General features: G+C 50.8%; 1 protein-coding gene across 1 annotated transcript; it reads right to left on the reverse strand.

The window, feature by feature from the left end:
* Positions 1–5563: 5563 nt before the first annotated feature.
* Positions 5564–9560, reverse strand: HOXD3 (homeobox D3; the record flags this gene model as incomplete). The annotated part of the gene is made up of 2 exons (XM_080689127.1): positions 5564–6321; positions 9023–9560. The coding sequence occupies 2 exons, from the start codon at positions 9558–9560 to the stop codon at positions 5564–5566; spliced, it is 1296 nt and encodes a 431-aa protein (XP_080545253.1).
* Between the last annotated feature and the right edge of the window lie 8044 nt (positions 9561–17604).

Raw genomic sequence — 17604 nt, forward strand, 5'->3', positions numbered from 1 at the left:
GTACCGGCTCCCTAGAGCCGGGCTCACCGACCCGGCCCGCGGAGGAGGTGGGGAGGGGCGCCGTGTTTGCTGGGCAGCTGTGAACAATAGACCCATCAGAAGGCTGCCGGCCTCTCCCCCTTCTTCGGAAAAGCCCTTGCCCAACATGCCCTCCTGGCCTGATTTTGAGCCCTACTTCGCAGGTAAAACACTTTATCTGTATGAGAGCTCTCCAGGAATAGGATTTGAATTAGGATCTCTTCCTCCCTTGGTCCTTCTGTATGTTAAGACCATAGTGTGTGTGTGTGTGTGTGTGTGTGTGTGTGTGTGTGTGTGCGCGCGTGCGCGCGCGCACTTTTCCACATCTATTTCTTCCATTAAAATGATCCAGACTAGCCATAGGAACTTGCTGGCTTGGAGTGTAGCTCAGTATACGTAGAGTGCATGCCTCACATGCTCCATACCTGGTTCAACCCCCACCCCATGAGTATTTTAGATATAGAGATAGCTATCTAGAGAGAGAAAGAGAGACAGACACATGAGCGAGGCCGAGAAGCACCTGGCAGTAGCTGCTACCTTATAGACCTTCTGGGGACCCCCACCACCAGGCCTCTGCTTGCACCGCCACTCATGCCTACCTTAGCTCTTCCCTCATGGAAATCTCTTGTGCACTTTGCTTCACACTGGACCTGTCCTGACAACGGATCTTTGTATGTCCAACTTGCCAAGGGAAGTGTGAGACCTGAGAGATGAGAAAATGAACCTCAGTCCAAGTGTATAAATTCATTTGGTACCAGCCTTGGGCCACCAAAGTAAAGACATTTGTAGCTGGAATAGAAAGCAAGGAAACAGTGAGGACTAAGGTTTCATCCTCTCTGGGATGAGCTCACCATTCACTGTCCACTGTAGCACCAGTGCAGTAAATGCAGAGGGTTCACCTGCCAGTCCTTTTCTCTTCATCCCAGCCTTCTGCAAAGGAGATCTATGAGATCCAGGGCTCAGCGGTAGTAAAGGCTTGGCTAGAGACAACTCAGCCTCAGTTGCCTGAGTGTCCCAGAGGGTCTAGGAATGGCCTACTCCCTGTGGCCCTGAATATGCCCTCTCTGGGAAGTTAGCCCAGGAATGATCAGACTATGAGGCTGAGGGGACTGGGACTTTCTGCCTCTTCTCTTTCCTACTCACAAACTTCTATTATTTTCTTTCAGTTTCTAAAAGAAGGATCAAAGAAATGCCAAGAACTCCCAGAGAAGAGGATCTTCCTACACCTACAACTGGGATTAGCCACTTCATGACTTTGGAAGAAGTTTCAGCCGATTCTCAGGATAAAGCCAACACAGGCCTGTGACCATCCCTTGAATACTGAAGGTGTAAACAAACTTCTGGCTCCCCCTGGTCAAAGGAGAAGCACTTGTTATTAGAAGGAAGGATTACTTCTTTGTTATTCAAACATACACCCACACACATCCTCTTCACCCTCCCTAATGAAAAACCTCAACAGATGGAGAGCCTGGACTTCCAAGCCTGCTGCCGAGAACGAGAAGATGCACTTCACTCAAGGGCCAGTCAGCTGGTACAGAATGAGAAGGAATAGTGGCTAGTATAGGTAATCACTATCTTTTAATACTCCTTACAGATAGAAATTTAAAATATCTTGTTCAGCAAGGTTAGCAGCCCCAGGGGCCTTAGAAACCAATTTGCACGTGATGTGTCTCTGATAGGGACTGTGCTTGGGGCTGCACCAAAGGGGAACACAACATACTTGTTCTATATTCTCTCTCTCTCTCTCTCTCTCTCTCTCTCTCTCTCTCTCTCTCTCTCTCTCTCTCTCGTTTGAAATCCTATACAAAGAAATGGTACAAATGGATGGTTAACTTAATGATTCCATCAGAGGCAGATTTTTCTCTGTCAGGTCCCTGGATGAGGCTGAGGTCTGAAAAGCCAGAAGGCAGAATATGTACTTCATCGCTCTTTCTTACTTCCTTACCAGTAGCCAGGGCTACTCTCCAGGCCTTTTCTCTGCAACCCTCCCACCCCTGCCCTGGCTAGCTTCTTTGGGTCTGGGCACCCTCTGCAGCCTGGGTCTAGCGTTTCCCTGGTTGTGTAGAAAGAGCTTCCTCTTCCTCCGCCCCACCAGCCATTGCATCCCACTCACTGCCACCTTGCTTTAAAGCACATGCCAGCAACCAGGGGTGCCCAGAGGACTGCCATGGGCATAGGTTCGCAGCCCTGACCTCTCATCTCCAGAGAACCCACAACCTCCCTGACCCCCACCTCCCTCAGCTGAACTGGCCAAAGGCCTGAGCTTAAGAGCCATTTTAACCCCCTTGGGCAAAGACACCAATGTCCAGAGTGACTCCCGGCCTTTCCCCACCTCCAGGCAACTGCTGGGCTGCAGATGTCTGGCTTCCTCCTGGGCAGAAGCCACGGGGAAGATGCGCACACAATGGCGTGCCTGCTCCGGGTGGACCTACGGGCTCTGGGCACCCTCACCCTTGAACAACTGGGGCCTTTGGTGCGGCCTTTGCCCTCGGCCACGCAGCCCCCCACCCCGGGAAAAGGCAGGCGCTGGAGTGGAGATTTCCTTCCTCTGCCAATTTCCCCGCAGATCGCAGGTCCTGCTGCGGGTCCTCTGCGGACCTTCGCCGAGCCGACTCCCCTCCCCCGCTCTTTCTCTGCTTCTCCCGGACGGTGGAAGGAGGAGGCGGGCGCCTCGGCGGATAGAGCAGCTATTGTGACCTTCTTTCAGAGCGGGAACCCAGCGGACAGTACCGCCGGCCCGCGGTGGCGGGGGAGGAGACGTCTGTGTGCGCAGACCTCTGGGGCAGAGGGGGCGGCCCTGGGAAATAAAGGCTTGCAACTCGGACAGTTGGGCCCTTCAGAGGGCGTGTGGTTGTGCTTAGACTCGGGCGCTTCCTAACACTAATTTGCAGGCTCAAGAGCAGTAGAATGTATGGCGAAGGCCAAGGTGGCTTGTTTATAATTTATGAAGTTTTAAATGGTGGTGCCGCAGGCCCAGTTCTTATCAGGGCCCTCCCAGGACTCGCAGCCGCCCCCACCCGAGCCAGCAGCGACCGAGTGCCCATCACCTGACCCAGGCTAGCGGCAGGAAGGATCCCAGCCAGGCTCAGAAGTAACGGAGCCTCGGGGTGGGAGAAAGCCGCAGATTTGGTCCAAGCGAACTCCACGCCACCCCCCCACACACACACACACACACACACACACTCACTCACTCTCTCTCTCTCTCTCTCTCTCTCTCTCTCTCTCTCTCTCTGCCTGGGGAGGCTGTGGCAGCATGGAGAAGGAGCCCCCACCCCGCCACTTCCTTGGAGCCTGAGTGTGAGAGGAAGCTGTTGTCAGTCGGGCTAGACACCGTTTAAAGTCTAATCCATGAAACCCTAAGCCACAGATGACACTTGGGGCTTTTGCAGACACCCGCAGACTCAGCAGATACTCCTGCGGTAACACAGCGCTTTGGAAAACGCCTGGAGCCATGATGCATTATGTATTTTTATTATTACTTATGGTAGGAAGAGGAGATGAGGGAAAACCGGGCTGAATCTAAACAGCCTGACAATTCGTCTATTTAATATTTAGCCAGTTAAGAAAGGTGGTTGTGATCCCTGCAAGGCAGCGAGCTCTTCTGATTTCCCTAATAGCTTAAAAAATAATTTCTTACAAGACAATCAGAAATCTGGCCTATGGATGCAAATCTCATAGAAAACAATGCTAAGCCTTGAAAGTGAGTAAAATATGCCTTCAATTGAAGTCATTTATTCTGTTGATACACTTCTACAACATATATACTTTAAAACTGCTTAGATAAAGTGAAATTTAGCAAAAGGATATCCCCTCCCACCCCCAATCTAACATGCCATTTTAAAAACAGCACAAAGGAACAAGGAAACTAAAGATTATTTTGAGCCATCATTACTTAGCGAAACACAAACATCCAAGTAGAAACGGTTGTTGTCCCACCAGAAGATTAAAAGTTAAATTATTTCCACACAATAGGAATTTCACCTCGTGTCACCGGGGACGTAGTAGGAGTTGCATTATTTGTCAAACTAAATAGAGATGCGTGGGTGACTTTGCTGAAGTACAAAAGAATTGAACCTCATCTGAAGGCGTTTTCTAAGCGCCTCCTCCCATAGAATCGGGTGTAAGTTGTCTGCCCCTAGCTAGAACCACACTAATATTTACAAAATGATTATAAATCTTTGAAGACGTTTTTGCCCGTTTTGTACAAAGAAACAGGAGTAAACAAGGTGTTTACACGTGTTATGTTCCATTAATGAAACTTTTATTACTTTACATCATGGAGAACATTTATTTTCTTTAGAAATGAACTATGGACCACCACAAAGGAAAAATTCATGACAGCATTTCCTAGAGAAAAAACTTAGGTGCCTGTCTCCAAATGATCCCTTCTCTTTCCTGCACCTTAGCTTTTTCCAAGATCAACTCTTCTTACAACTTATCTTGTGTCTTTTTCTTTGATTGTCAGTTTTCTTTCAAAGTTTATGTTTTATTACTTAATGAAGAAAAATTAACTCTGGCCTCTAATGTAACATTAGACTGTCTATAAAGAGGGTGGTAGAAGACAGCAAAGCCCTAATCCCATCGTCCCACCCACAGCCTTTCTAGGTTTGCATTCTCAGGTCCCCCACCCATACCAAAGGCAGGAATGTAATCAAGTGCCCGCAGACCAATCGGTGCACTAGATTCCAAAGAAATAAAAGAATGGTTTTCAAAGGACCTTCCATGGGGATTGTGCGAAAGATAAGGGCAGAGTGATCTGCTTGCAAGTGTTCGAGATTAACACAGATACGTTTCCGACTGAGACAATTTTTATTCTAAATATTTGTTCAAATAGTACCAGGTAATTTGAAACCAATAAACGGTGTCTATTGACGATGGCTGCAGGTGTTGAGAAATGACCAGCGTTGTGTTATGCCATGCCACCGGGCTGCCTGACTACCCATGAAGGACAATTTGTGATCTTAATCCTTTACATCAACTACAAACACCAGCCACCATTACAAGTGTTCAAAGCTATTCTCTCAACTAGTTCAGAACCAGGGGACTAAAGAGGTGAAATGTGGCCCCCGAGGCCTGGGAAGGCGATCCTAAGCTCGGCTGGAGAATTCTACAAATATACACATAAATACATTAAGACGAGGATAAATAATCAGGGAAACGAAATGACTCGCTTCAAATAATAAATACAGATCCTTTAGTCCGATGCGATCCTTACGGGACGGGGAGAAGCAGATAAATTAAGGTCTCCGAAACTAAGCTAGCCGCGCGGGCCCGGCCCGGGGCCCTCCAGGCTCAGGCTCCTCCGGGGGCGGCCGCCGGCCTCAGACTTACCTTCGGGACACCATGACCAGATTAGAGCCCTGGATCCGCCGCGCGTGGCACTGTCGGGCTTACGGGGGAGTGCTCTTGCGGCTGATTTACAGCGAGTCGCCCGCGGAGGGAAGCCCGGGAGCGGGGAGGGGTCCCCAGCTGCCCCGGCCCCGCCCGCCCCGCCACCCCCAAAGCAGAGAGGTCATTGCGCCGCGAGTTCGGGGCGCGGCGCCCGCTACAGATGTGTCAGTTTGGGGGCCTCGGGCAGACGTCCCTGAGACGAGTGGTGGGCCGAGAGATCTGTGTAGGTGGGGTGGGGGTCGCACGGTCCGTGGTGGTGGTTGCCGGGGATCTGCGCGGCGCAGCTGTAGTCCACGCTGGCCGAGGACGGGTGCGAGAGGTGGCCCAGGTTGAAGACGGGCCCCGACGCGGGCGCCATGGAGTCGACGAAGTTGCCGCCCACGTACACCGGGCTGCCCTGCAGGCTGGCGCTGGCGAAGCCGCCGCCGCCGCCCGCCATGGGGTGGGGCTCGAACTCGGGCGCCGCGTAGCGCTTCTGCTGCGGCAGGCAGCTGCTGAGCGGCGCCGTGTAGGCGGCCAGGCCGTACATGCTGGGCTGCGACTTGGCGAAGGCGGGCGGGGACGGCGCGTCGTAGGCCAGCCCGGGCACCGGCGGCAGCTGGCCCGAGTAGCCCACCGGGCCCCCCGCGCCGCCGAGCGGCGGGCTGCGCTCCGGGGACTGGCCGGCCGGCGAGTGCAGGATGCCCTTGGCCTTCTGGTCCTTCTTGTACTTCATGCGCCGGTTCTGGAACCAGATCTTGATCTGGCGCTCGGTGAGGTTCAGCAGGTTGGCCATCTCCACGCGGCGCGGCCGGCACAGGTAGCGGTTGAAGTGGAACTCCTTCTCCAGCTCCACCAGCTGCGCGCTGGTGTACGCCGTGCGCACCCGCTTGGACGCCGGGCCCGGCGGGCTCTTGTCCTCGCAGCTCTCTCCTGGACAGGACGAGAAAGAGAGTGGACGCTGAGAGAAGGGGTAGGCACCCCAGGATGGGAAGGGGTGCTTCCCTGACTTCGTTCCCCTCCACCCCACCCCCACCCCAGTCCAGGCTGGCGTGGGAAGGCAGGCCTGAGAAGGGAGGCCCGGGAGGAACTCACCTCTCCCCACCCCCCGCCTACCAATCAGTCGCACCTGAAACTTCCATCTGCCTTTCTAAGTCCGATTCACTCTGTCCTCCCTTTCTCCTCCATCCCAGCCCATCATCTCATCTCAACCCAGAGACCCTGAAGGACCTTAATGAGATTAGGAGCAGCTGGTAAGCCCCCCACACACACACCTTGTTGAAGAAGGGCCAGACTACTTTGAACACTCCTCCCACCCCCTACTGCTGGGAGAGGGGACAGCTCCAGAAGGCCTGTGCTCCCTGGGCAGAGCACCCCAGGAAACAAAGAATGGAGGTGGGGTTCTCACTACCTCACTCCAGCCCAGCTGCACCCAAAGGTAGGGAGATGATAAACCAAAAAAATAAAAGTAAAAAAAAAATGCTGCCCTGGAGTTTTAAGGGAACCAAGGCCAGGCCCGAAGCATTTGCGTAGGGCAGCGCTAGGTGCAGAGCCTCAACACTGGCTCCCACCACCCCTGCCACCTCTCAGCGGCGTGTCCACTCCCTCACTGGGAAGACAAATGGATTCCTCCTGGGAGGGAGGGCCAGAGCCAGAGCTGAGGAGGGAGGAGCGGGAAAGAGCTTGCAGGCTGGAAGGCACTTTCCCCTAAGAGTAGCAGACCCAGAGAGCAGGCCAACCAGAGACCTGATAACAAGCCACATCCTAGGCCTCACACTGGCCCTGGACTTAGATCATGTTCATACACCTGTGGTGTTCATACACCTGCAAACAAACCCCACCAGAGAACATGAGGCTGGGAATTTTCGGGAACCAAGCAAAGAGAAGGAGCAGGCATCAGAGCTCCTGGCTATGCCCATCTTCCTCCACACACCCTCCACTGAACTAGAGAAGACCTTCTCAAAGCTCCTGGCTATGCCCATCTTCCTCCACACACCCTCCACTGAACTAGAGAAGACCTTCTCAACTCTGGGGTCTCCCTTTTCAAGGAGAGAAATCCAAGGGGCTCCCATTTCCCAGAACATCCTCTCCCCCTTAGACATGCACCCACTATGAATTCAATGGAATAGGAGAATTGAGCCAGGCTAGGCCAAGTAGAGTGTCATAGCTTTGCCTTGTAGGATCTGGAGTCAGTCTGATTGGATTTAAATTCAACACTGCAATTTTGTGATGTTGGGCAAGTTGCATATCTATTATCTCTAATACTTTCCCTATATGGTATAAAATGAAGATGTTTCACATACATACCTCAAAGGATTCTTTCTTTCTTTTTTTTTTTTTTTCAGTATTGGGGATGGAACCCAGGAGCATTCTACCTCTGAGCTATACCCCCAGCCTTGTTTTTTATTCTTTATTTTGAAACAGGGTCTCACTGCATTGCAAAGGGCCTCACTAAGTAGCTGAGGCTGTTTGCAAACTGTGATCTGTGATCCTCCTGTCTCAGCCTCCCAAATGCTGGGATTACAAGTGTGCACCACCACGCCCAGCTGTTTGTTCATTTGTTTGTTTAGGTACTAGGGAATGAACCCAGGGACATTTTACCTTACCTTCAAGCTACATCCCTAGCCATTTTTATTTTTTATTGTGAAACAGTGTCTTCCTAAAGTGCTGAGGGTCTTGCTAAATTGCTCATGCTGGCTTAGAACCTGCCATCCTCCTGTTTTCGCCTCCCAAGTACTGGGATTACAGCATGTGCCACCATGCCAGGCTTCAAAGAATTCCTTAAAAAATTAAACAATGTTCGCAAAGTACTTGTCACGGTTCTTAACTGAGCACTTCTTAGACTTTAGCTCTATTAAACACTGGATTCATGTCATAAAGGCCACATGAACATCTGGGTTTGGGGATTATAATGTCTATCTTTGATATTAATATTCTCTCTCTCTCTCTCTCTCTCTCTCTCTCTCTCTCCCCTTCCATTTTCCATTTTAGACAATCTAGTATGTTACTCAGGCCAGCCTCATCCTCCTGGCCTTAAGCAATCCTCCTGCCTCAGCCTCTCCAGTAGCTGGGACCACTGCATTAGGCTCTGTCTTCATTTTTATTAATTTGTGGTACTGGGGATTAAACCCAGGGCATTCTACCTCTGAGCCCCACCCTTAGCCCAATTTTATTTTTCATTTTGAAACAGGGTCTTGCTAAGTTGCTGAGGGCCTCACTAAATTGCTGAGGCTCCTCTCAAAGCTGTTATCCCCCTGTCTCAGCTTCCCAAATACTAGCTAGGATTACAAGCATGCACCACCATGCCCAACTGTCTTTGAATTTTGAAGAGCTGTGGTTGGAGTTAGGTGTGAGCTAAGTTATGATCAGGAGCTCCTACACTCTGTTACACTATATTAGTGTAAGGAAGAGCTCTCTATTACTGAGCATGAGACATGTTAGCAATGGCACCAGCAGCCTGGATTGGAAGTAAGCTCCCTGTCACTGCAAAGTTATCACCCCAACCAGGAACACTCAAAGGGAAGGACGTTTGAGCCATAGTAGGAGTTTTCCTGAGCCTCTTGGTTTCTGGGTGATTGGAGCTTCTGGGTCAGTCTGAGGGACCTGCTCCAGGGGCGGCCCCTCAGAGAACTACCTGCAGAGGCACAGCTGTTCTTCTGCTTGGAGTTCTGCCGAGACTCTTTCATCCAGGGGAAGATCTGCTTGCTGATGGTGGCTGAGGAGCTAGAAGCATTGGGCCCACCCTTGGCCTTCTTGGCAGCCACTCCACCACCAGGATTGGTGGGTGAGGACGGGGGTAGGGTGGGTGGTGGAGGAGGGGGTTGTGGTGGCTGCTGCTCTGAGTTCAGACCAGGAGGCTGGCTGCTACCTCCGCCCTGGCTGTTCCCAGTGCCAGGCCTCATGCAGCTGCCATTGAGTTCAGCCCCCTTGTGGCCTGGGGCTCGAAGAGGTGCAGAGCTCTGGATGGAGCAGGCAGAGCCTGGGTAATCAGTGTCCAGGGAGTTGGCAGCAGCAGGGGGTGGGTAGGGCTGATGGGGGGTGCTGTAGCCATAAGTGTCAGTGGCTTTGCTGTAGCCATAGCCTCCGAAGAGTCCTGGGTTTTCATAGTATGCAGCCTTCTGCATTGTGCACTCAGGAAGCTCCAGGGCCTGCTGACCAGGCTCAAATAACATTGACTACCACTGTGTCCTTTGCCACCACCTCCAGTGTCTGCTGAATCCTGGGCCAGTCCCCAGGCTCCAGGTGACCTGCCAAGAAGAAAAGTGAAAGGCCCCAGAGGGACAGTCATTGGCAAGACCAGTCAATATAGAAGGACTAGCCCAGGCTCTCTGCTTCCCACCCACTTCATAGTGGGGGATGGACAAGGTTCTGGAGCTGGGGTTTTATGAAGTTCAACTTATTTGAGCCCTGGAAGTCAGAAGAAATTTCTCTTGTATGTAAAAAAAAAATCTCCTCTTTAATCTAGGACTATCAGATACAACTTTTTTTTCCTTCAAGGTTGTCAACTTAGCCTTTGAACCTGCATGCAAAAGCTCTTATTGTCTTGTTCATTTTACTGCCTAATTCTACCCCTCACCTGTAAGCTCCATGTAGGCAAGGACTGTGCCTTATTTATCTATATATTCCTAATGTATCTCAATGCCTTGCATATACGTTAAGTGCAATCAATTCTTGTTGGGTAAATGAGTGGATGGATAGATCAATAAGTCGACCATTGGGTAATCTCTGCATTTCTGTCTGTCTGTTAAAGTGCTAGGGATCAAACCAGGGCCTCGTGCATGCTAAGCAGGTGCTCCACCACTGAGCTCTACCCCTACCCCCCACAATCCCAGTGTTTTAATGGGCCTACAACAAAAATTTTAAAAAGGCCTAAACACACTCAAAACTGCCAGAGCTTCCCCCAAAAAAGTATCTCACCCACCTAGTTTCAGAATCACCACATCTTTCATGAAGACCCAGATAATCCACTTTTTGATGACAGGGTGAGACTCTGCACAGTTAATCAGCTCAGCACTGTGAAATCTACAATGTAAAAAATGAGATAAAAACTAAGAAGACTTAAAGACTCCTAGACTTACTTTGAGGCTAAAAACACTTCTTCCTTTTAAATGGATGCCACTAGAAATGAGTGAAGAGATCTAGGATTTGAAATGCATGCAGTATTTTATCATGATTGCCTTGAATCTATCCTATAAATAGTTATTATTATTGACCTCTGCTCTCGATCATCTTTTTCACCCACCTCCCATCTAAGCCACAACCAATGAGAGAACCTCTCATGACATGATGGATAGACCCAGAATTAGAAGAAGGGAGGGAAGCAAGAAAAATTCAACCTCTTTTGTATCCCCTGACTTTTGATGGGGGTTCCTTTTCCTGCCTGCCCTCCCTTCTTCTTCTGAAAGAATCCTAAAGAGTTAAAGTATAACTAATACTATTCAATCACTTTTGTCTGTTTGATAAAGAAAACTCACAGGTCAGCTCCCTGGCCTTATTTCTTGATCTCATCTTGCAGACACTTTTCTTTCCAGAAAGTCTCCCTGGCTTCCATCCTGGCCATCACAAGGGACCACATTATGCAGGGAGCCTACATGGCCAAATGGATTTGACCACAGGTACCAAAACCATTTCTCCATGCACTCATTTTTTCTATCCACATTCACCAAAAAACCAAATAAAATAATTCTTCAAATTAGCTTTTGTTTAGTAATTTCCCCAACTTGTTTTAGAATATAAATGAATGTTATTTATCTTGACAAGAAACTAGCCCTTCTCAATGGGATACTAAAACACTATGAGAGTATGTTGTAGGAATTGTTTCTATTAGTGTTAGGATATCTATCTACCTAACTAAAGCTAAACTAATTCTTTCTTTTGATTAACTATCATTTTCAGATGGTTAAAAGTTACTGAGTATCAAATGAACAACTAACACCTCTTCCTGTGACTTAATATTTACATGTGTTTGCCTCCAGGCCTGAGAACCTGCCATTCTGGATTGGTTAAGTTCCAGGACTTTTCTGAACTCCTGCTTCTACTCTTAACCTTCTGGATGTCTAAATGGTCACATTAGACTCTAAGACCACCAGAACTTGTTGCTGCTTCTGTTACTCATTGACAACTGTTGAAGCAAAACATCCCCCTCCTGCCTCTGAAGTTAAACAAGTTTATCCTAATAGGTGTACCAGTCACATTACAACAGTTTCTTTAGGAAATGGTCTATAGGACAGATGAATATATATTTCCCCTGTGATATATTTGTATTAAAAGCTCCCAGTACAGACTTCAAAAGTACAAACCCTGGGTAGTTTCCTGAGTAACCAGAGTCTGTTCTTCTGACTGTTTACATTGTCTTCAGGAATTTCCAGGCCCCTTTAAAGATGATTCACTACCTTAATGTCCATTTCCCCACAAGCAAGGGCACAAGCTATGCTGTCCTCCCTGGAAAAAGCTTTGCAGATCCTCCAAAACACAGAGCCTCAAATAAGTCCCCTCTCCTAAAGCAAATCCTGAAATTATTGTTACAAAACTGATAAAAAGTCTTATTTCTTTCCAGAAATCGCTACTCCTTGTGAACTCTGCTTGAACCTAAAAAGCAGGAACAGGTCATAAATCACTTGGACAATGGTCAACTGTTCAGTGGCTCATCTTTTCCATCACTACCCCCACCCCTTGTTTTAAGGCTTTCTTTTCTCACCCTTTGGTACCTTTGCTCATTTGGGCCCCAAGACCCAAATGCCTTGGGGTAAAGACTTGCCCCCCCAGGGACATGGCATTTTTTTCCAAGTCCTCAGCTGCCCTTTCTCTGTCTTCCCTCCTCACCCCAGAGTGGGTCTGTGCAGCCACCCCAGACCCCTGCTCCTTTTGGGTAAGGATAGCCAAATGGGTTTGGTTAGTACTTTCTCCAAGTCCCTGGAAGTTGCCCAACTCAGTTCGGAGACCTAACCGCAGGCCTGACCTGGGACTCAGGGCCACACAGTGTCCAGCCAGAAGAATGGCATCCTCGGAGCTACCACGGCAGGCTCCTTGGCCGAGCTAGCATTCCGCGCCTGCTGCTCCTGGGAAGCAGCCGAGCCCTGATACTTGCTCACTGCACTTAATTCTGCCCAGGATCAATACCTAATATGATACCGAATAAATAAAAGGCGCTCACAGCGGCCAGTGGATGGGGTTATTAAGCAGCTGGAGCTCTCACGGTGCATATCAATGCACCTGTCATTGTGGTTTGTAACAAAATTTATGACTGCGACCACGGCAGCAGTAGACGCTTCAGTAAGGAATGAAAAGAAAAACACTTCCCAAGGCCCGACACTTTTCAGAAGTGGAAAGCGGGCTCCGCGTAGGAGGCAGCGCGGCAAAAGAATTCCCTACTCCGCACTTTTCCCACTCGCGCATCCTGCGAGCAGCGGGATTATATAAAGTAGCCAGCGCCAGCCGGGCCAGCAGCTCTGCTCCGCGGCCAGAGGCGAGACCGGACGCACGCAGCCTCGCGGAGGACCAGAGACCTGCTGCGGCCATGGCCTCGGACACCCGGAGGCCCGGAGGACGCAGAGGACGAGCAGAGGCCCGCGCAGATCTCTGTGGCTGGAGGTGGCCGGGAGGGAGAGTACTGGGAAGGGAGGGACGACAGTCGCCGGGCTGCGTCTAGTGCTACAATCTCAGTAAATCATGGCGCAAGCTGAAAGAGAAGGGGGAGGCGATGGAATACTGGTTGAATCGGTTTCTCAAAATTCTCTAAGAGTCCAGTCCTCCTGAGGGCCTTTTTCAGCTTTGACAAAACCAGGGCCTCAGAAGCCTAGGATCTCTTTCTGGCAGCCCGGCATCCCTGTTAAATATCCTGGAACCGAGTAAGGATTCTCCTCTCCCTTGATGGCTTTGCTACTTCAGGTTTTTAAAACCACTCCTTTTCAGGTTCTCTCAGAGGTGGGTTTATTTTTTATGTTTTGCCCAAGTTTTTCCTATCTCTCAGCCTAAGCCTCTTCTGCACTCTGAAATGCACATTCTAAACCGCTCTTATTTAGCTGGGATAACTCAATGCTGTAATACGCCCCACATTTAAGGCACCGGGTTCACCCCATTAAAGCACCATAAATTTGAAGGCCGATGATCGGTTATCATGTAACAGGCGGCAGTTCACACCGGGCGATCTACTTCAAAGCTACCCTTTGTTTTAGGTCTTGATGTATGAATCCTGAGATGGTTACCTTGAGTTGCAGGAAAAATGAAAGTGTAGTGGAAATTATTTTTAAACATCAACCCACTCACCACAATTGTGTGTGTGTGTGTGTTTTCTTGAATTTGTCTCTAAATCTTTTTGTAGGCTCTTCGGTTTCTTTTGATATTCTATGGAGGAGGATCTGAAACAAAATGGAAAACTCAATAGCAGCCGGTTCTTTCTTACAAACACACATCGAGAGGCTTTACCCCCTTTAAGATTGTCATAATCAATGAGACCATTGTATGTGGTGCCCGCAGCTGTTCCAGATGCCTTCTCCCCAGCAAAAACAAGACTCAGTCGGCTCCTGGGAGCTCGAGGCCTTAAACACCAAAATCCTTGGCTGGATGGGAGACTGACTCCTTGGGCCTGAGGAAAGCGCCAGACCCTCTTGGCCAGGGGTCAAACCAAGTGGATCCGGGGTTCCTGGGAAAAGTGGTCTACTTACATCCTGCACCCACTAAGCTCTAACAGACCCTGCTCATAAACCTAGAGGCCAAGCCCAGCCGCTTAGGAGCAGAAGAGTATGGAGGTGGGAGGGAGGCTACAGTTTAGGGCAGCAGGAAAGAAAGGTGGGTATGTAGATGTGCCTGGGGCATATCAGTTTGGGGGGGCCTACAGAGCCCCAGTGAAGTGGGAACTACTGCTATTTTCTGGTTTGTACATTTGATTTTTATCTCAAATGGTTTCCCGACTTCATTCCAGGAAATGCTCGGCAGACTCTTGGTCTGAGTGACCCACTCATGTGTCGAGATTAAGGCTACAAACCGCCAAGGAAACAAACCACCTTTCCACCTCCACCCACAAACACAGACCAAGCCGCCCACCACGGCCACTGCTCCACGGGTGCTGGCCCCATCAGGTGAAAGGAGAGAGACACAGTCTCCCACTTGCATCTGCCTTGTGTAATTTGTCGACTCAGTAGTTTGCAAACACTAAACTGCACCCGGGAAAGCCCCACACAAAGCGTTCCAGGCACTTCTAAAGACCAGAGCACGCAGCCATAAGCCTTTGAAGTGACCTTTGGCTCACACCGCAATAACTCACCCCTTAATGAACACCCAACGGAAGCACCTCGGAGAGATCCCAGCCCGGTAGGGCTCCTAACTTCGCGCCCTGGTATCAGCTTCCCAGACAACTCAGGACCCACCGGGACACGCCACTCGACCCCCACCACCACCCTCCAGCCTGCTCGGCTGAGCCCGACCCTAAGGGCACCTCGGGGAAGGCACAAAGTACCAGGGCTCTCAAAAGCCCGCGGTCGCGAAGCCGCTTTATATAATACATTCACGTGGGTGGACGTCAACTCTCGCAGCTTGATTATTTTTTATTTATTTATTTATTTTTGAAAAGGGGTTCTTTAGAAGTAGGAGCATCCCCTCAGAAGAAAGAAGAGCTAAGTTGGGAGTTCCACCTAGGGCCATTATCCTCCCCCCCACACACACACACACATCTCTAGCTAGATTTTGTTTTCTAGCTGCTGCACAAACTGGGGTAAGTTTGGCTTGGGCGATTCGGGATGCGGGATGCACGGTGAGTTCAGACCTCTGGGTGCAGGAGACTTGGAAAGGGGAAAGGAAAGAGGACCCAGGTTGGTCAAAGTTGGGCCACTGAAAAATCCCCCAGCACCTTCTTCTCTACTCCTTCCCAGGTCTACCCATAACCCAGCACTGGTCCAACTTTGGCCTCTTGTGTGCTCCAAATTGAGGGCTTAACCAGGCTGGCTCTGGGCCACCAGCTATGATATTCTCTTCACAGCCAGAAACCTGGGGAATTGGAGGGAGCCCTGTATTCAAGCTGTCAACGAAGGGCTGGTTCCAAGCAGCCCAGGGCTCCACCCCACCTTACCCCCCAGTAGCACCCCGAGAAACTCTTTAGGACAGGGCCAGCATGGAGCCCTGGTGGGGATTATTGAAATTTTCGGGGAAGTTATAAGTGAGTACTCCATGGGGCCAAATGAAATGCTGCTCACAGTAATTGGATTCAGCTGACTAAGCTGGCAGGCGCGCAGCTCCAAAGCAGTGAACGAAGAAAAATGTTCACTGACTTTAAGATCTGATGGAGCCAAGCGCAGGCAATTGACGAAACAACTTTACCGGTCTCCTTTGATGGCCAGGACGCTGCAAACCAGTCCTTGTCCCACCGGGGCCTGTCCCCTCCTAGGCTTAGGGAGTGCCCCTTGCTGTAGGGTCCCTTTCCCTTGGAGGTCCAGCCCCATCTGGCCCAGTGGTATTCCCAGGAGCTTGGAACCACCCTCTCTGGCCTTGGCAGGGAAGGACGGGGCGGGTTGTCCTCTCCTGTCCCAGCCAGGAGCCACAGGAGCAAGTAAACAAAAGGATGGGTGAGATTCAGGAACCAATGTATGATTTAGCTTCCATTCAGGCTCTTTGGAGACTAAGGACCCAGAAACAAACCTTTCCTCTGCCACTACTGCCCTCGAGACCCATGTGTGGTGCGGGGAGTGTAGAGAAGCCTCCCAAACTCTTCAGGGTAGTTTGGGGGTTCTTTTGAGTTTGGGAGGAGAAGCTCAACAGCATTTTACTCCCAAGACAAAAATAGTCAGCCAGCAGCATGAGGTAAAGACTGAGTGTGCGGAGCTGGCTCCCAGAACAATGCAGGGAGCTGGCTGGCCACTGAGTTTATTTTAAATACATATAAATCAACCCGCCTGCACCCAGCCCGGCAGCCCCAGACACAGAATTAATATGACGCTCCATCTTACTTTGGCAATGACAGTGTAAAAAAAAAAAGTTTCTTTTTATTCATTTTCAGCCCATTCTCATAACTGCATGTTTACCTTCAAAATACTAACTCCAGCCCTCAACCCCCTCACCGGACCACCTCCTCAAATTGCACCCTCCCCCAGTACTCCAGCCACCCTCCAAGCCTGGCAAGGTAGAGTCCTCCTAACCTTTGGGCAGGCGGGGGACGTCCCCAGAAAGCGCACCTCGTTACGATTAATCACCGTCCTGGGTGTATATGTAGAAGTGTATCTAGGTCTGCACAGGCTGCCTCACCAATTGGCAATAATCAAGATCACAGATTACACGAAATAAATCATATTCAGTATCCTGCTCAGGGCAGCGAGCAGCCTCGCGCCCAAAGATTTCCATTTTGTCATGCAATTGCTTACCTGGATCCCAATTTGTCATAAAGCTGGTGTCCTCGGCCTCAGAGTGGGCGCCAGTGGGGGGCAGAGCTGGCCTTCCCCTTTTGTCTGCAGACAACACTGTCCCAACCCTGGTCCTGCGCGCTCGCAGACGCGGCCATATACCCAAGCACACGGAATTCCCGGTAGAACGGAACCAGGCTGAGGTTCAACTACCAATAAACGCAGGAGGAACGAGTTCGTAGTGCCCGAGCTGGCTTCGCTGCGCGGAGCGCCGGTCGGTCCACGCGCCCGCCGTCCGCAATCCGGGCCCGAGCGGCGGCCACATGCGCCCCCACCCACTCCTGGGTTCCTGCCCAGCCCTCCGAGGCCCCCCAGAGCTCGGGGTTTGTTTTGTTTTCGGAACGTGGTCCTTTCTGGATTTGGAGAGCGCCCCGGAAACCCCCTCATAGTCGGGAAATACAGACGCTGCCTTCAAATGTGAGCATATTTGTTCACGTGACCCCAAGGGAAGCTTGTACTGATTGAGGCTGAAACTTTCACGCCATCCAGCCCGGAGCGCCGCCAGGCCCGGGGGCTGGGAGGAGGGGCGCGGGAGGCGTGGGACCCGGCGCCTTCCGCGCGGCGGGTAGGAGCGGGGTGGAAGGCAAGCCCCCTTCCCGCAGCTTGGGACCCAGCCACATCCTGGCCGCATGCAGTGCGGTGGGGGCTTGAGAGTCTCTCCCTGCCACGACCTGTGACCCCGGCCCGGCCAGCCGCCGGACTGATTCGGGAGTTGGAAATTTTCAAGGATGCCTCCCTTAAAGACATCTCTGGAAAGGGCTGCGAAACAAGCTTAAGTCTAGGGTTCCTTTTAGCTCCCGGACGCACCGGAGACTCCCAGGTGTCCTCC

Source organism: Muscardinus avellanarius (genome assembly GCF_963383645.1).
Source record: "Muscardinus avellanarius genome assembly, chromosome: 2".
NCBI lineage: Eukaryota > Metazoa > Chordata > Mammalia > Rodentia > Gliridae > Muscardinus > Muscardinus avellanarius.